At 39.6% G+C, this 19,513-nt stretch overlaps 1 protein-coding gene across 12 annotated transcripts in view; it reads left to right on the plus strand.

The window, feature by feature from the left end:
* The window catches only part of DST (dystonin), a 288,896-nt gene that overhangs the window by 70,562 nt on the left and 198,821 nt on the right, over positions 1-19,513 (plus strand). For all 12 annotated transcript variants that reach the window (XM_059842688.1, XM_059842695.1, XM_059842696.1 and 9 more), the window contains one exon: positions 17,122-17,183. In XM_059842688.1, the coding sequence (XP_059698671.1) occupies positions 17,122-17,183 (62 nt within the window). The remainder of the gene's footprint in view (positions 1-17,121; positions 17,184-19,513) is intronic.

Here is a 19,513-nt window from a genome sequence, read left to right on the forward strand (position 1 = left end):
TTTGTGATGGTATACAACCTCATAAGCCATTGGTCTATAAAATGTTTGCCTCTGCACAGACAGTGGTGCCATGCTTGCCTGTTATACAGCTTTTTGCATTCTTTACTTTTTGATTGTTAATGTTCAGTAATCTTTAATTTTCTAGTCATAAAAATACAGTGTTTAAAATATAGCTTTTGGCACAAGTGTCCTGCACTTTTCTTTGAATGATCTTGTCATGCTGACTGGTTTTTAAGTCATGGATGGCTGCTGCAGCATCTGCCCCAGTTACTCCTTGTTTCTAATTTACAGTCTGCACAACTCTGGATCTAGTACTTTTCTTTTTCATGAAACTGACAGAAATCGGTATTCATCATAGTAATTTATAGAGAAGAAATATATGGTCTCATTCTGGTGTGGGACAGTTTCAGAAGTTTTGTGTCGAGACTTTGGTGGATCGTGTCGGTCTGTGGTTCATGGAGCATCTTTGCTGAAGATAAGTTTCATTCATACCTTCTTCATTGTTAATAGGAGAAAATATTGCTTATTTTCAAGGGAATCATTTAATCAGGTTTACTGTTTATTTGTAGCTGTACCTTACATGAAAAAGTACAATTTTCATGAGATTGGATTTGCTGCAGCAAGTGTAAAATAATCCTGGTTGTTGACGAAAAAAAAAATAAAGCTGGTTGTTGACAAAATCCTGTGAAATTGTAAATAAGTTTCTCTTCCCCCCAAGCTGTAGTTGCACTGCTACCAGACTACTGTAAAATCAAGTCTTTCATACCTTGTGACTAAGCAGACTTGTATCTTATTTTGTTACAGTAATTTCAGACAGTAATTAATTTGATCCTTTTATTTCAGGCAGTAACTATTTCAGGCTTACAAGCAGAGCTTTGGACTCTTAGCTTTTGGATAAAAAAAAAGCTTCTCCTTTTTAAGGACTGGGGCACTTAGAGAGACTCTGAAGTGGCATCTGACCTTGCTTTTAGTAAAGTAGTGTGGGTAATACAGCACTTGAGATAGGTCAACAACTGAGCAGTAGCTCCCTATGTGACCAGGTGCCATAAACTGACCTCCTTTACACCCTTCCACATTCCCTCTGCCTGGACTGGCCATGGCCTTGCTTGCAAGCTGCAAAACAAGTGTTTTGGCCTGACAAACTCTGTTTGGGGTGTTTCTTATATGCATCATTGCGTATGTAAGACAAGACTTTGATTTGTCCTCAACACTGTGGTACATACAAGAGAAGAGAGACACACCAAGCCTGCTTTACCCAGCCCTTGTGTTGTTAGCCTTCATGGAGCTTTGCTCTTGGTTTCAGCAAGGTGGCTCTGGCTCTGCCACAGTGGGCAACTTTGGCCATCCATCTGTTGTAGGGATGTGTTTCCTTCCTGTTTGAATGAGAGCAGTGTAAGTGAGAAGGCAAATCTCCCCTGTGGCTGAACACATGATGCCGTTTCCTTCTGCATGACGGCTGCCGTGGCTTCTTCTGGGAGCCCCTTTTGTCCTCCATAGTCATGGCTGTCACCTGGTCTCCTTTCCTCAGCTCTGTGACACAACCCTGTGTGTCAGGAACACTCCTTGGCCTGGTGCTTGGCTGGTGCCTGTCAGGGGGAGCTAACCAAGGCTCATGGGGTTCATGATCGACCTTTCCTAGCATACAATTTCTGCCTTCAGGATGTCAAATCCCTGTGAGTAAAAGTGCTGTTAATTCTATATTGCAATAATAAAAAAAAAAGCTGTTAGAACAACATCCATTTATAGTCCAGTAATATTTTCAAAGACTAAAAATATATCCTAACTTGGATGGAGAGTGAAATTTTGTTCTGGCAACCCTAGTGGTGGTAATCAAACCCTCTGCCTGAGACAGGCAGGTGGCCTGTCACTCAGCCTGCCTCACTTACTGTCATCCTTCTTCTCTTGGCTTGTGTTCCCTGTCTTGGCATACATTAGACTTCTTAAGGTTATATTTCATGATAAGTCTGGTTTTAGTTTTTAGATCCTGCAATCCTTTCATCTTTAAATGCAAGAAAATAAGAACAATTGCACTGTGTTCCTACTCCTTAGCTTTTTCTGTAAATAAGTAAATATTGCAAATATTATATTTAAATAAAAGATGTGTAAAATCCATCATTTAGCTGTGATTTTTTTATGTGATAACTTCGTTTATTTCCAGGGAAAGTTTTGGCATGTTCAGAGCTTTGTATTGACTTTGCTTTATTAAATCCTTCTTCATCTGGTTTGGCTTGAGTGACTATCCTGAAACAGCTAATTGCTGTTTCCCTTCCTTCCTTGCTTTTGTTGTTCTCTGTGGTTGTTCCAGTGGCTTTGCCTTGAATGGAGTCCTCCTTGTCCTTATTTTCCTTACTCTTTTGAGAGTGTGATGGCTCTTTGGTGGTCTTGCCTCCCATTCAGGATTTCTGGGCAGTCTGATTGATCCTAGTGACATCTATTGCTGTAGTGAAGTTGTTTCAGAACTCCCTGTTGTATTGATCCACAAACTTCTGTCTGCATGTTCAGTCACCTTTCCTCTTTTTTGTTCCCCTGTGTGTGTCACTGTTGAGAGCACTTACCAGCCTCTAAGGCTGAAACATGTGACTCTTCTCCTCAAGCTCTTATTCTCAGACTATGGTTCTGGAAGCTTGCTTTTCTTTCTGTGCATGCAGCATAAGCTTTCCTCCAGAGAGGTCAGAGTCCTGTACTGACTGCCACAGGATCCATCTTTATAATTCTCCAGACGCTAAGCTTAACCAGTTACTTCAACATTGATTCTTACTGAAATCATTAACTTTGTATATTGCTGCCCTGGAATCCTCTTCTTTCACTATTTAATGTACTAGCTTTTTGTCTTTATCTCCAGTACCACTCACAGCCCTCTCTGCCATATCATTTCTCATTCCTCAAATTTTCATGTTCTTCAGACAGTACCATTTTCAAAACTCCCTATGCTTGTGGTTCTTGTGTTTGCTCTTTATCAGCTGCTGTTTATGCTTGGCAATGAATTCTCAGAACTGACCTTCTAATCTCCTTTGAAACCTTAAAATCTCCATCTGTGGTGACACTTTTCTGAGCTTCTATTCACAGGACGTTATCAGAAGTCCATGAGGGTTTAGGTGTCCCAACTGCAGGGGATCAGAAGAGCAGAGGTGTCCCAGCTCCTAGAGTGCTGCCTTGGCACCTTGCACTGCAGAGTAAAATCCCTGGCTGTGGTGGTGCAGTTAGATGGGAAGGTGCATTAAGGTGGTTGTAGTAAATTAAATGTATAAACAGGTACCGGCCCTCATATCATCCTGAAGCCTCACTGACCCCTTGTTCAAGAACTTTTAGTACTTTCTCAGGACTGATAAATTTTACATGATCATAATGGATTATTCAAATGGTACTGTATTTTCTTAGTGCAGCCATGAGTATGGGAAGGAAATGGTTAACTGAAAAAATGTGCTATTTTAATTGGCTGTTTGTGTTGAAATTCACTTTCAGAGTGGTAATTATTTCAGGATAATATGCATCTAATCATTTAGCACTATTATTCCTTTTTCTGTCCTGAGTTAACAGCTCTCACACTAACTTAATCATACCAGCACAGCCATAAAGAGAAATTTTGTGGTTTGCCTCTTTTACTTGCATAGGTAGGTTGTTGGTTTCATTAAGGGCAGAAAATTTGTGCTCCTATAGAACTTTCACAGTTGTTTATAATGTTAAAGGCAGAAATACATTTTGATACAGACTGAATATATATTGTAAGTCTGACTTAAATGGGAGCATGCAGAAGTTGGATAAATGCTCAGCAAATTTGCATGCTCTCTGTGAAATCTAGAATAAGAATTTAAGATGGGAAAGATAATTTGATGATCAGGGCCACCTGCCTGCCCAGGTAGACTTCCCTCCATAGCATGCTGTTTCCAGTTGCTTTCCATTGTTTTTCCAGATGGTTGTGCAGCTGTATATGCTGTGTAGAAGCTCCATATTCAGTATAGCAACCCTGTATGTGAAAAGCAGTCACATATTAGTCTTTAATAATTTTCCTTTTTTTCTACTACCGATCATTTTGCAAGCCTCAGCATGGCAGTTCAGCCAGCTGGCTTCTCTTTACATGAATGAAAAAAATGCTTTGTTGGTAAGTCTTTATGAAATGGATTAAGGCTGTAGGTATTCCCAGTGAAACAATATGCTCAAACCGGTTTAACTCAGTGGAAGCATTGACTTTAGGTTTGTGTAGTAATCGAGAAATGCAGTCAATGAGATTTTGAAACTATTGTACACTTGTGTTACAAATAAAATGTGTTCTTTGGGTCAAGTCTTTAGATTGAATTGGCTGGGATTCTTTTTTATTTTCTGGAAATCTGATAGTGGCTTCAAACCATGTGTGTGTTCTTTGTCTTCCTACAACACAGAAAACATCCTAGTAGTTATTTTTATATTTCTTTGTTGTGGAAGAGAATCTTCCATTGTTTACGAAACCAAAGGGAGAACAAGGGGTGAGTATGCTGGTGGAGATGAATGAGGAGCAGTATCGTATATGTCTGTGGAGTAAACATCAGCTGGTGAGATTTTGTTTTACATGCTCAGTGATTTTGATTCTTGTTCCCATTATTTTGACATCACATGCAAACCAAATTACTCTTTAATAGGATTGTCTCAGAGTTTGAAGATCAGAGGAGGGAGAGAGACCTAATGATTTAACCAAACCTATCAGCACAGATCTCTGCTCATATCCCCTCTTTCCAAGCTCTCTTGAGTCTGTTAGTGGGTATGTTCATGCCCTTTGCATGCTGCATTACAGTTTCATAGTCGTAGCTGATACTGAGGTCATGGCCCCGTGGACTGTGCTGTTCAGAGTGGAAACATTGCTGCTCTCCCTCCAGCCCTGCTCTGTGGCACTTGGGAGTTGGTAAGCATTCCCCATGCAACAGAGGGCCTGAGAGAGAGGCTGGCTGAAGAGCTTGCAAAGGGAATGCTACTCTGGGTCTCCTTTTCTTCTCTCAGGACCTTTACATGGGTTTCTTGGAACATATCCCACTGCTTTTTCTCCAAGGGCAAGAATAAAAAGAAAAGCAGAAGGACTTGATCAAAAGACAGACATACACAAAATCAGCATAGATCTGCACTGGCTTCTGGGGATTTGGGGGAAATGCTGGCAGTTTTCTTAGTGCAGTGATGCAGTACATACAGTAAGCTGCTGTGACCTGAGTTTGCACTGGATTGATGAAATAGGCTTTAGTCTCATGAGCCTTTGTTTAGTTAGACATGTCTTTCCAGTGTGGGATTTCTGTTAAAATCTGGTTCACCATTTCAAAGCATATAGTCTGTCATGTGGTGCTGTAGAAACCCATTTTGAATTTGTGTCAGAACTTCATTGATCACTTATGAAAACCCCCAATCAACCAAAAAACCAAACACTGTGATCTGATAAGTGAGAGCTGTCTGTGCTCAAATTAAGGTGCAAGCAAGACCACATGCTGAAGTCAATAATACTGATTTTGTTTAACAGGAAATGTCAAGTAGAGAGATAGAAATAGAAAATGGGGGTGTGGAGAGAGGATGAGAGCAAGACAGATTAGGCAGAAGATAGGTACCACCCATGGCACCACCCGGTGTCATCCGTTGACCCTTCTTCACTCTGGGCTTTCTGCTGGTGGGGGTGCCAAGGGCATTCAAAACTTTTCATTATTTATAGATTTTAGACAACAAAGGAGTTAATGCTCATTGGCTCTTATTCTATTGGCTAATGTTATTTAGTCTCTTTCTCTTCTTTTGAGTTGGTGGTTGTGATTTCCTACTGCTGGAATTACATTTTACCCAGTCTGAGCTGACTTCAGCTCTGTTGCTGAGTTGGCTTTCCTTGTGGTCCATAAATTCTGTCATTATCAGTGATACATTCTTCTCCCCAGCTTTGTTTAGCTCCTCCTAGGCCTGAGATAACACTTGGACAATAATACCACCTGTCTTATCTCAAGTTCCTGTCACTATGGTTTAACTTACAGTCCAAGTCTCAGGTATCCCCAGAGGGATATTGTGGGGGGACTTTGGTGGTGATTGGTGGTTGCAGCTGCCGTCTGTCCTGTCAGCTGGGGTGGTCTTCATTTGACTGATGATAGGTGTACGAGCAGCTGCTTCTTCACACGGTTTGCCACAGTGGGAATTTTTTTCTGGGTACATTACCCAGGATGTGCTAGCCACACCTCCTTGCACCAGCTGTTTGGTTGTCACTTCATTCTGTGCTTATCTCATGGCAAAATCTTTGTCTGACCTTAACAGGTCTTGAGGCAGGCAATTGTGATGTTCAAGTCCTTACATCAAGAACACAAACCTTTTTTAAAAATTAGTTTAAATTCTGGTTGGAGAGGTAATTTAACATGGGGTGATACAGTCACAAGTCAAGGGAGGCTGCAATAAGTCGCAGGACAAGGTATTGCCCACTGAGTTTTTTGTTGGACTCCATCCATCTACCATGTGTCTTGGTAGATGGATATGATATATTCACATGGGCCTTCTCTCTCTCATTTATAAGGAAGAAGTCAAATAATACTGGAAACTGATTATTTTCATGATAGTTTTCCAGTGCTGCTAGTTGCCATCTGTGCAGTTCTACTTCGCTGGGCTCTTTGTAATAGTTAAACGTGTCCTGCCCTAGGGCTTAAGGAAAAGGTCTGCACAAAAGAAAATACTGTAGAAGGTCACTGAGCTTTGGGAGGTTTTTTTCACAGGGTATTGTGCTAATGCAAAACTTACCCAGGAATGACTCTCTCAGCATAAAAGAACTAGACATGGAGACCTGCAGTGCTTCAGAGGACAAGAATATTTTCTTCTGTGATTTCAGTTAATCTGAATTGGTTAATGATGTTTTTTCAAATGCCTAAATAAGAAAGTTGGATGCTCTATTGAGTTGTTTTGTTCCTTCCTAAGTGGAACAGGCTTATAGGTAATCACTACTGATTCATTATCTCCTGTGATCTGCTTGTATCTCTTGTTGATTTCTTGTCTAATTCTTCAGCTATCAACTTTGAGCAGCTGGGACCCTTGTTTCATTTATGATTCTGAATCTCTTAGAACACTCATTGCTGGGACTGGAAGACAGACACTAGAGGAAATGCTTTTTGAACTTAATTTCATGTCTCTCTTCTGATTAGTTTTGAAGTAGCTACTTAACCATGCCAAAGGGCTGACTGAGATAGTATGAATTTTGAAGTCATCCCTCAGGGTTCCTCTTGGTTTTGATGTCTGTGCTGAGATATAGCAATATTTCCTTCCATACAGTGGAAATTATTAATTTGCATTGTTGCAAATCATACCAGAAGTTTGACTCTTGTTCCAGTAGTTTAAGTTTTACATATTATCTTCTGCATGGGATGGTAAAGCCAGGCAGGCCTGCAGTTGTAATGCAGTATTTCAGACGTAGGACAGCTGAATTCTTCATCCTGCTTCAAGCAGAAATACAAAGTAGTGGCAGAAAGGTGGTCCAAGTGAAAATTTGAGTGCAATTTCCTATGGAGCCAGATGGGTGTGCAATTAGCAAATTGTTGAATGATTTCAGGACCAAAAGCATTTATTTGCTGCCAGTTGTGGTTTCATGTTCATCTGCATTTGTCGGGTTGAGGGGTATTACAGAATATCACAAGCTTAAATGGCGAGACAATTATTTTTATAGTTTAGATTTTTTTGTGTGTGTGTGATTTTTGTCTGCACATGGTCTTGGTTTTGATTTTGGAGGTGGCCATACCTCTGTCAGAACCAATGGAAATTCAGTGATGGCCCATGCATCTGCACTTAGGATTAAATTCTGACCTCCAAAAATATCAAAAAGTCTTATTTTGTTTTTAGCAGACTATAAAACTATTCTGTGTTGTGCCTTTAGACTTTTTGTTTCAGCAAATATCTCTTGATATCAGTTATGTCAGTCTGGGGTGTGAATATTGATGTTAATCAAGCCCAGCTGACATTCAGGCTGTTGTGCGTGATCACTTGGGAAGCAGCTACTTTGGAAACCGGGAAGGGTTTAGCCACAGCAGTTGTTCATAAGCTGAAAAATCTGTCTGTGGCCTGGAGTGTGAATTCAGGGTCCCAGGTACAACTGGTTTACTACAGTTACTCAAAATAGGATGTTAAAGCATGCCCAGAGTCTGCCACAGGACTCTGAGGTCTTCCATGAGTCCAGGAAGCAAGTGTACCCAAGCCACGTGGGCAGCCGAACTCCCGGGACTCCAGAGAAGTCTTTTCCTCCTGGCTGACTGTTGGAGTTCTTCCTGCTAGATCAGTATCTTACATAGACTCAGGGAACGGTGCTTATTTGTTTGTTTATAGAATTGTGTCTTTTGTGCAAGAAAAAAGCCGTAAACTGTGTGCAGCTGGAGGATGGTGCAGCTAATGGTATGGTTTTATTGCTGAGTCGGTATGAAAATCTGATAAGCCCATCTAATAATTTAATGGATTATTGTGGGCATGAGAGTCTAAACATTGGATTTTATTTTACAGCAAGGTAGCAACATATCTTTCAGACAGAGCACTGTATTTTGCAAGGCCTTTTACAAAAGCAAATAGAAGAATTTACAAATGACTAAGGACTTCTTTCATTTCATAAGTCTTTTAATTTCATTGCAAGTATACTACTAACATATCAAAACAATTCAATTCAGATTTTAGTAGATAGACATAATAATCAAACAGATTATCCTGATACTTATTTGGAAAGAATTGCAGAGTTTCAAAGATAAGTATCATTCCAGATCACAACATTTAAACTTCTGTAATATTTTAAGTCTTCTCTCCATGAATTAATCTGCACTTTTGTCCCCTTCCTTTGCTTGGAAGGTGGGAGGCTGCTGAAATGGATCACTGGAGTTGGCTGAACAAACATGCATCAAGTAAAGCACAGAGGAAAAGACAATATCTTTGGATTATGTTTGCAGCTGTTGCATTCAAGAAAACTTCATTGGGAAGCCCACTTCAGTGATGACTGAATGTAATGCAAAAAAAGAAATGCTGAAGTTTCCCAGTTTATTTTCAGTCCTTGTGTCTTTATTATGTGTTTTCTGCCAACTTTTACAAGACTTGCCAGTCTTTGATGCATTTGTCTGTTGTCAAATTTAGTTCAAATTCAGCCTACAAATTGCATTGCTCATTTCTTTAAAGAGCATTTTTTCTGAAAACATTTGCATTTTTATAGCTGAATGCATACTCATAGAAACAACATGGCAAGTAAAATTTCCAATACTATTTTGTAAAAGAGAAATAAAAATATTCTGTTTGAAAAAATATGTCAGAGGTTCTAAATATTTTTGTATTTAATGAAGGCTGAACCTTAATTACAGATGCTAATGGGGGCTTAACTTAGTGAAATGTAGCTGTTAACTTCCCAATGAGTGTAAATTTCATCTTATTTGACTGAAATTCCAAGAAAACTTTATAATTTCTAGTTCATTCTTAGCTCTTAGTGCATATAGTTCACAGTTTAATAAAAACAGAGCATGAAGGGAAATCAGATTTCAGAATAAGTGGGCAAAAATTTTTATTCTGTTTCATCTTTGTAATCAGATCAGCTATGTATGTGACCTTTCATCCGAATGTGTAAGAGATTTGATTGGTTTTCAGAGGAAATGAAACTGGAGAGGGACTTAAATTTTTCACAGACTTAATGGAAGCAACCAGAAAAATTAGGAGAAGACCTAAACTGAAGTTTGTATTTCATTGCTGTTTAAATGAACAATGCAAAACTTAGATAGGTGTAAATTGGAAATTCTTCCATAGCTGTGTGCATATCTCATGTGACATGATATACAAAGTGGAGCTTTATGGGAGTTGATTTGATTAGGAGAATGCAGAAGTGGAGCCACTCTTTTGAAAGAACCTTGCCAAACCAGTGCAGACCTCATCGGGGGCAGTATTGAGTGCGATGCATTTTCTGGAAAAACACAGGATAGATGATCCCAATTGTCAAATTTCTGTTTGTGAGGGCGGAAATTGACTGTGAGAAACATTGGGGAAGCCCTGTTTCACCTCAGCAGTGTCCCCCTCTCATGGCAGCTGGAAGTGAACAATACAGAAGGATCCAGTGGGACTTCTCTCATCCTTGGGTGGTATGTGGTTAAAAATATTGCTAGCAGTGATGGAAACACCAGCACATAATGCAAGCTTTTCTTCAAGGGTTTAAACATAAATAAAAACTGTTTTGGATGCGAGAATTTTCCCCTAGGTTATTCTGGTTGCTGATGGAAACTTTGCTTGAATAGCCCAGCTTTCCCCTGTGGCACTGCATCAGTTTCAAGTTTCAGGTCTGTGGGAGTAGCACAGTGGGAAAGGAGCTCCTTGTGCCTCATTCTTTTCTCTGGAAAGCTGCATGTGTATATATGCCATGGCAGCATCTTTCATGCCTCTTTGTGTATGTGTGGACCACAGAAGTGGTAGTTGAAACTTCCCATCCCTAGGCCACATGAGTTGGAGTTGAAGCTTGTCATGAATGTGGAAGTGATGGAATAAGCAGCAAGTGGGAAAGAGGAATGAAATAATTTCGCCTGAATGAATAAGAATTTAAAAGTGGGGTTTAGGTTTTCATTATTTTTAAGTGACCCTCAGTCAAATGATACATTTCAAGAGTTTGTGACTTACTTATGAATGCCTAACAACATTCATTTTTGCTTGTGTTTCTTAAATAGTAGGCTATAGCCTATGTGCAAGGATCCTTAGTGTATTGCTTGTCTGCCTCTTGGATTTTTTTTTTTGCAGTTCTTTCAATAGGATGAAACCCCACCATTATGACTTATCTGAAATCTCCTATCCAGATTTCACTATCTACACTTGTTAAATATATATATATATATAATTATATATATATAGTTTGAATTCTTCCTTGCGTTTGCGCTTCTCTTGATCCATGCCCATACTATCTTTCTTCTGTATTTAAACTGTATACCTTACCAGTCTGTCTGTAGTTATGCACTTGTTTTGTGTCTGGATGACAAGGCCTCCATTCAATTCTGAAAACAAAAAAATAATGTGATGTAGATTCCAAGACAAGTTCCTACAAACTGCTGACATTATTCCCTAAACTGTCCTGATACATGAATACCAACAGGGGAATAAATGAAATATCATGAGTTCTGATTTCATAAATCCAAGAGGAAGCTGATCAAATTTAAAAAAATAAAAATTAGAGAGGGTAAAATATAAAATGTTTCTTTTAAGCATGACAGATGTCTCCTACTCAACAGCTGATTTAAAAATAGCACCATTATACATTAAAATGCATGGGGTGTTCATTTTGAAATATAAAACATAAAGCACTATCTGTAGCAAAACATTCTGTTAGACGAAACAAATGCCTAAGAAGAAGCTGGATTCATAGTGAGGTTACTATGAGAAAACTGTCATATTTACCCAGGACTTTTGAAGGTGAAGATAATAAGAACTTAGAGATCCTTTAGCCAACAACCTAAATTTTCGTGACAAATACTTTAAGTGTACATTGCAATTCTAGCTCTCTGTCACTTTAATTGGTTAAGTATTGCAGAGGTTTGGGTTTGGTCCTGCAACTATCACCCTCGTACACTTGTTTATCTTGACTACTGTACTGAGGTTAAATATACAAAACCACCTAGCCTCTAAATGTATTTTTTTCAGTATTTCTTAGAATTTCTACAGGACCTTACTATAGCTTGATATTTTTACTGTAGAAGGATAAATATATTTTTTATTCTGGGAAGGGCATTGCTAAAGTATGTAAGATTTTCCATACTATGTGTCTTAATGGAAGTTTGACACAACAGCAGACAGTTTGTAGCATTGGTCAGTACTCATACACTTTCATAATGGAGTTTTGTTTTTTTTGCTCCTAAGTTGATCTAGGTAAGGCTATAACTAAGAATACTCACTGATTATATTAAAGATATAAGAACCTGTTATTAAGGTTATTAAATTCTCCCCTTTGGAAAAGCATGTAGTTTTAACTTTTCAAACTAGCCTTGTTTGAAGTGAGATTTTACCTTTCTGGAGACTGTTTCAGATGGTGACGGGTTTGTTGAGTGTCCCTCAGTTCCTAATTAATGAGCAAGAATGAGTAATTGGTATAGACATGGAAGGCCTGTGAGAAGTTGGGATCAAGTTTGGATCAGCAGGAGCCTCCAAGATAAGGTGTTTTAGCACAGACTGGAGAGATATATTTGTTCCCTATTTCTTACATATTTTGTGATTCTGGGTAGCACCCTAAAACAAATGCTTTCCCAAGAGACCATACATTATTATGCTCTGTTTTCTGAATGTGATGTTGGAGATACCAGGGTCCAGCTTACAGAAGGTATGTTAGCAGTACCAGGGAAAAACCTATCATGAAATGAATTTTGTGTTCAGAGCTTGCAAAATGATGAGTGAATTGATGCTCCATTTTCAACAACAGCATGAAATACATTATTAAATAACTGTTTCTTAAATGAGTAGCATTTCTTCTATGCTATAGACATCAGTTTTTAAAAAAGTACTAAACAATATGATACATATTATAAATAGCAGCAATATGTATAGAAAAACTAGTACATTTGTATATGAGTATAAATGTGAGATAGATGAGTATGACATGAGTTTTCTTATATAAATATAGGAAAACCACCTGTCAGTGTTTTTGCTAATACCTGGGCACAGGTAGAAAAACCTGTTGACTATCTGGCCATTCATGTATGCAAAACAGTATCAGCAGAAAAAGCAAACATAACTAAGCAATGCCAAAAGCTGCCTAAGAAAAGGAGATTCCTTTTTCTAAGTCTATCACTAGGTGTAGGAACTCCAAACTTTGATATTGTCACCATTAGAATGAAGAAAGCAGCACAGAAATTGGCAGCTCATCTGGAGAAGATTGAGTTTGTATTCCTGCACTTATTTTGCATTTCCTTATGTCACTGTGGAGACAGGAACATTGTTCTGCTCATTCAAGCTGGTGGCATCTGGTGTGGCTGCTCAGAGAAGATTTCAAGTTTGTCTTGAGGTGGAGAGGAGCACTCAGTGGCTTCTGCATATGAGCCCCAACAAGCCCATGCCATGCTACAGGCTGGGGGCAGAGTGACTGAAGGCTGCCTGGTGGAATAGGACCTGGGAGTGCTGATCCACAGTGGCTGAGCATGAGCCAGTGTGTGCCCAGGTGCCCAGGAAGGCCAGTGGCATCCTGGCCTGTACCATCAATAGTGTGGCCAGCAGGAGCAGGCAGGGATTGTCCCCCTGCACTCAGCACTGCTGAGGCCCCAGCTCCAGTGCTGGGTCCAGTTCTGGGCCCCTCGCTGTGAGAAAGACACTGAGGGGCTGGAGCCAGTCCAGGGAAGGGCAGTGGAGCTGGTGAAGGGTCTGGAGCCCAAGTGCTGTGAGGAGCAGCTGAGGGAGCTGGGGGTGTTTAGCCTGGAGAGGAGGAGGCTCAGGGGAGATCTTACTGCTTTCTACAACTGCCTGAAAAGAAGCTGTAACAAGGTGGGGTTAGTCCCTTCTCCCAAGCAGCAAGTGACAGAACAAGAGGAAATGGCCTCCTATTGTAGCCGGGGAGGTTGAGATTGGACATTAGGAGGAATTTCTTCACAGAAAGGTTGTCAAACGCTGGACAAGGCTGTCCAGGAAGATAACTGAATCACCATCTCTGGAGGTATTTAAAAGACTTTTAGATGTGGCACTTAGGGACATGGTTTAGTGGTCGACTTAGCAGCTTAACTTGTTAAAGGTCTTCTTCAACCTAAGCTGGTCTGTGGTTCTCCCCAGGAGAGCATTAAAAAGGCATCAATATCATATGTTGCCTTTGGTGTAATCCTGATAGTGAACTTGACTTCCAGAGAAACTGTTCTGATTTCCAGACACTCTGAACCATGTAATTTTTAGTGGTTTGTGGAAGGGAGCATTGGTGTTAGAAGGATCTGGCTCCTGAGTTTGTGCTTGGAATTGAGGAATGATAAAAACACACAGAAGGAGGCCTTAGTTGCAACAACTGTCATTTAACAGTTCTTTACCTGTTTTTTAACAGGTTATTCAGACTGGTGACATTTTACTGAGCTACTTTCCAGGCACATTAACCATAAAAGACTTTGAGTTTGTCTGATATATCAGAATAATGTCTGCAGGTAAGAGTGGATGAGCTTAAGTTGGTTAATTAACCACAGAGGGTTTATTGTGATAATCTATAGATCAGATTATCTAGCAATATGTGCTTTCTTTCTGCAACTCCTGCTTCACCTGTGTTCTTAAATTACCTTAATGAGTATCTGGCTGCTGGTTTAGGGTGACTCTTTCCTTGCTGCTCACTGCTGGGAGAGGAAAAAAACAGACTTCCTTGTTTGGAAAGCTCAATGTTTGTACTCAAATGTCTATTAGTGCACCTAAAAGTAAAAAAAACCCCAAAACCCTCAAACACAGATCCTTAATTTGTATCTTGTTGTGAGTTAAAGCCAGAGGGCTCACAGTTTTGATTGCTTGGACAGCACTTGGGCTGTTTGCTCCTGTTTTTTTAAAAAAGGGGTGTTGCTACTCTGTGTCAGCCAGGAGAAGCCCTGGTCACTCCGTGGCTCTCCTTTCCCTGAAAAGAAAGGAAGCTCTGAAGTCTTGAAGGGCAGCATGAGAGAGTGTGGTGAAGACAAAAAGGAGCAGAATGCAGAGCTGGTGGGGATCATGTGCTGCATGGGTCAGTAATGCAGCCCGGTGCTGGGCTGGCAGGGCTGCCTGCGGGACAGGGCAGAGCTCTCTGGGGGGAAGCTTCACTCAAGGGGCTTGCTGTGGATTGCCTTCCTTGGCTGCTGTTTATGTGGTCATTTATCTGTTTTCTGCTTCATGTGGGGAGTTTCATTTGGTGTGCTCTGCTCTGAGCTCGAGTGCACTGAGCACCGGCACTGTATTTTTTCTCTTAGTGTGCGTTTGCTTTTCTGGGAACGTTTGGGTTTTAGATTTAAAATCAGTTGTGGTGTTTTGGTGGCCTTTCCCCCCTTTAATACTGGTGTTGGTCACAACATGACAGGTGTCAGCTTTCCTCTTCCTGATGCATTTGGGTCTGTCAGTTACAGAATTTTTCTGAGTGTTTGCGTATTATATATGTATATATAAAGGAACAAGGGTAGTAACCATCAATTCTTTTGCGTGTTAGCATTTTAATTGAAAGCAGAGTTGAAATGAATAGTGACTTTGTATTCTAACATGATACAAGAAAGTGGATTTTTCAACCTTTTTGTTTTTCTAACTGTCATCAAAGTAACATTTTCCAAAATGTAAACTTCTGTGTGCTTGGTCAAAACTAGATGGGGCTACCTTAGTAAAAAAGACGCTTTGTACACATTGTGAAATTCTGCAGTTGAGAAACTTTGTGCTCTTTTTAAGAGAGCTACTCATAATGAAACAGTAAAAAGTGAAAGTGTTTCTGGGATTATTTTCTTTCTGATATTTTCTATTCTCTACATTTACTTAATGAAAGCTTCCCCCTTATTATGGTAAATAACTTATGTCAGAAATGGTGTCTTGCTAGATGATGACTATGGAGAAATGTATGTAAAAGCAAAAGATTTTCTTAATCTGCCAGGTTTTTTTTTTTTTCCCAGTAGTACAGCTTTGCTCTCTAGTTTCTCTTTCTCCTCTTTATTTGGGTCTTCAAGTAGAATAAGAGACTGTAGAGCTGTAAAGTGGTGAAAAAAAACATATGCCAGAAGCTTGGAATATCTTGAGTGGTATGGAAAAAGCATTTAGGAAATGACAACTCTTCTGTAGAGAGCTGAAGGTACAAGTATGCTTCACATACTGCCTGAAGATTTCATTGCCACAGTGAGCTGGGGCTATAAAAGTAATAGGTGCGTTAAAAAGGATTGGAAAGAAACAGAAAAAAATGTATCTGTGACTATTAAATGCAAAGATATGAATGAGCATGTAGAAAGACTGTGAGTCACATAAGAGGACTATGCAAAGGCTTCACAGGCTTTTACTTGTTTTGTTTTTGCTTCTGTTCCTCAATAGTCATTTCTCACTACTGTTACAAACCCCATAAGGTGCTCAGTTTGGCCCAGGGTGAACTCTTGTATCATGTCTTGCTGTTTTGAAAGACTTCAGTATCACACTAGAGATTTGAAAGACCTTCTGTGAATTTATTTTAATTTATTAATTGTTATATTTGCCCAACTTGAAAACTGTATTTTTTAATGTAAAATACAGGACTTGGTTCAGTCTTTTAGTGATGGCAGTGGGTACATAGGGATTTTGTTTTGCTACCTGGGTTCATTGCTCATTCTCAGCCACACTGCAAACAGCCTGAGTCAATGAAACAGCTGCAGTTTTGTCATACAGGGCTGAAGGGCTCTTGCTATTTTAGACCTGCACAGGCGTTCCCAGTCCTAACGCACTGTGACTCCTGCTCTGGGGGACTCTGGAATGGTGACCAGGCTCTGTAGCAGTTGTGCTGGCTGTGGCCCTGCTCAACTAGCTGGAGAAAGCTCTTGTGCTGGGGTGGTGGTTAGATTTTCTCCAGTGTGGCTTGGCAAAACACATGCTAGTGCTCCCTGCCCATACGTGGGATGCTTTCTTACCCTGAGTCCATTGTATTTATTATTTCTCCCCAGCGTTTCGTGGGCAATCATTGATGCTAACTGCCAGGCCAGGGAGCAAACTGCTGGCAGTTCCTGGGTTAGTGGACATCCCTGTTTATTTTGTAGAGGGTTAAGAGTCCTTTCTCTGGCTGAAGCTGTAACTAGCCCTTGTGTGTTTGAACAAGGGTGCTCTGCCAGTTGAAAAGCATAATGATCAAAAAAGCTAGCTTTCATATCACAACAAATTTTCTATTGCCTAATACACTAGTAATAATTTGATTATATAGACCATGAGTAGCATTTATAGTTTTTAAGTTTGCCATGACCTTTTCAGTACTTTTGAGTGCCAGTTGACTTCTTCTAGGCAGCTGGATTTTTATCAGTAGGCCACTGTAATACCTGAGGGGCTGTTGTCCTGGAGAACTCACTTGGAGCGTCAAGAAAATTTTTCATATCATGCTGTGATGTACTGAAAAAACCATTTCTGTACTGTTATTTTGATTAGACATTTTGGAGCTTTTGCAGGCTATTATCAGAAATTTAATTTTCTAGAGGTCTTCATAAAAAAATCTTCTGTGTAATTTGTAGAGCTGTTAAAACATTTGTTTTTCCTTTTTACCTCCAGATGAGCGTGACAAAGTACAAAAGAAGACGTTCACAAAATGGATAAATCAGCATCTCATGAAGGTCAGTTTTTATTTCTGTCATGTCTGGATGACTGATTGCTACAGCAGTGATTGTGTCTTTTACTACACGTTTGATTTCAGGATGCAGCTGTGTTACATGTAAGGAAGATCTTAAATTGTGAGGTTTATGCATGTGCTTTGCCTTTGAGGAGTCATGGGGGAGTTGAAATGCTGCTCAAGGTGATCAGATTAAGTACTTGAATTTGAAATTAAAATGAGTCAAAGTTGATTTCTTTCTATAAGGCTTGGCTTATTTTTGGAATTAGTGTGTCATGGCTGTAGTACCCCAGCTTAGGCAAATGAAGGAAAAAAAGATTTGAAGTACCAAACTGAGGAGAGGGGAATGACCTTGAGAGAGCCATCTCTAGATCATCCTGTGGCATCAGTATGCTGCTCATGGATTAGAAAAGAGGTTTTCCAGGGCAAAAGTCACTCTCCAATATCTTTCTTTTGAATAGCAGTGAACTTTGCTTCAGGGACAGAGCATATTAATTTAACACCATGTACAGATTTTAGTTGACAGAGAACTAAAAGCTGTGAGTTCACCTTTTCTGCATGGCCCTTCAGTTCTAAATTTGCTGTCTCTGGAGAAACAGACTGTATAATTACTTGACATAACTTCCTTTGATATCCCCCTCACTCTGAGGTTAAATTCATGCAAAAGTCACATTAAATAAAAATGTATCTGAATTGATAAAAATAAAACCTGTCAGAATTGAGACTTAATTAATGAGTGCAATGTTCAAATACTGTTGGAAAGATCTCCTTGTATTCATGTTTAGAGAAAAATAGAGTTTTTTAGGGAACAACTTTAATATTTCTCTCTTTCTTGTGCCAACTCTTATGAGTATTTGAGCAATATTGGACACTGAAACAAAAGAGAGTTTCTACAGGCTTGTAGATGTTTAAAACTACCTTTTTCCCCCCACATCTTTTAAAGTTTTGGAATGTATGTAGCTCTTGGAAATGGTGTGATGTGGGAAACTAACCAGGCTCAGAATTGGAATTGGACTCAAATATGTCTTTTGCAAGAGACCTCTCTTGCAGAGGGATCTTTTGGTCCTTCTCATCATGACTGAGCCATCAGCCATCATCTTGCCATCAGCCCCTGTGCAGCACACAACCTTTCTGTGGGCAGGGTGAGTCTGGAGTCACAGAACTGCTCATACCAATAGGTTTCCCTTTGTGAATTTTGTTAGACCCAAGGGAAGCATGCTGCATCTAGAAACAGCTGCTCCAGGGACCCTTCCTATGCAGAAGCCTCCTCCATTTATTCCTAAAACATCCAAGTGGCCCCATGTCCCTGCAGAAAATTTTACTTGCTAATGAGAAAAGACAAAAGTCAGTTCTGCAGCCTTCCTTTAATGAATTTTGCCTCATGTTTATAATATAGGAAATGTATCCATTGTAGAATATTTCAGAGAAATTAAAGGGGAAAAAAAGCATCCAGGAAGATTCTCAGGACTCTGGAAGTAAAATGCAATATCCAAATCCACCATCAGGCATTTCTTCATCTAATTGAGGGTAATTGTTGTCATGTTTATAGGAGCTACTCATGTTTTTGTGTATTAAAGAAGCATTTTAAAAATGCAGCTTTAGTTTTCTGTGGGATTCAGAAAAGCCTATGTGAAGCTTTTTGGAGAGCAATTCTTTAATATGGGTTAAAAATAGTGTCTTATTTTACAGAAGAGCAGTTCACTGAAAATGATATTTCTAGACAACTCCATTTTACACATTTCTAAAATATGCACAGTCATCATTGCTATGCTGTCAACCACTTGGGAGTAGCTTAAAAGAGATTTTGATTCTAAACCTGTAAAGAAATGAGGGTAAAGAGTTCACTCTAAATCCTTTTGCATTACCTGCCAAGGTCAGTGGCCTTAGGCCTGCATTTCCAAATAGCTCTGGGCTGGGTGATTGCAGAGGAATAGATGCAGATAGAAGAGACAGATGGGGTGTGTTGACTGTGTGTATTGCTGGCCTTGATCTTCATCTCAGATTGCTCGCTTTAGAATTCAATTTAAGAGTTACTAGCTCACACAAATATAGTTTGACTGTAGGTCTTCCATTAACTTGGAATTTGTGTAGCAACTCAACTTTGGCTTCTGGAAATAGTTTGAAAGCAGGTGATGATACAGTTGTCAGATTCCTGCTCTTAGACATTGTTTCTAGAACAGTGACTTGCATGGGAATTAAAATCTATCTTTTGAGTGTTCTCTGTCTTAAGAAGTAAGGGCACATTTAGAAAACAGTATAATGTGGAGGGATTGTAGGAAAATAGCACAGTAAATGAGTACATTTCTAGCAGAGACAATGGACCTCTCCTGACTT

Source organism: Haemorhous mexicanus, chromosome 3 (assembly GCF_027477595.1).
Source record: "Haemorhous mexicanus isolate bHaeMex1 chromosome 3, bHaeMex1.pri, whole genome shotgun sequence".
Taxonomy (NCBI): Eukaryota; Metazoa; Chordata; class Aves; order Passeriformes; family Fringillidae; genus Haemorhous; species Haemorhous mexicanus.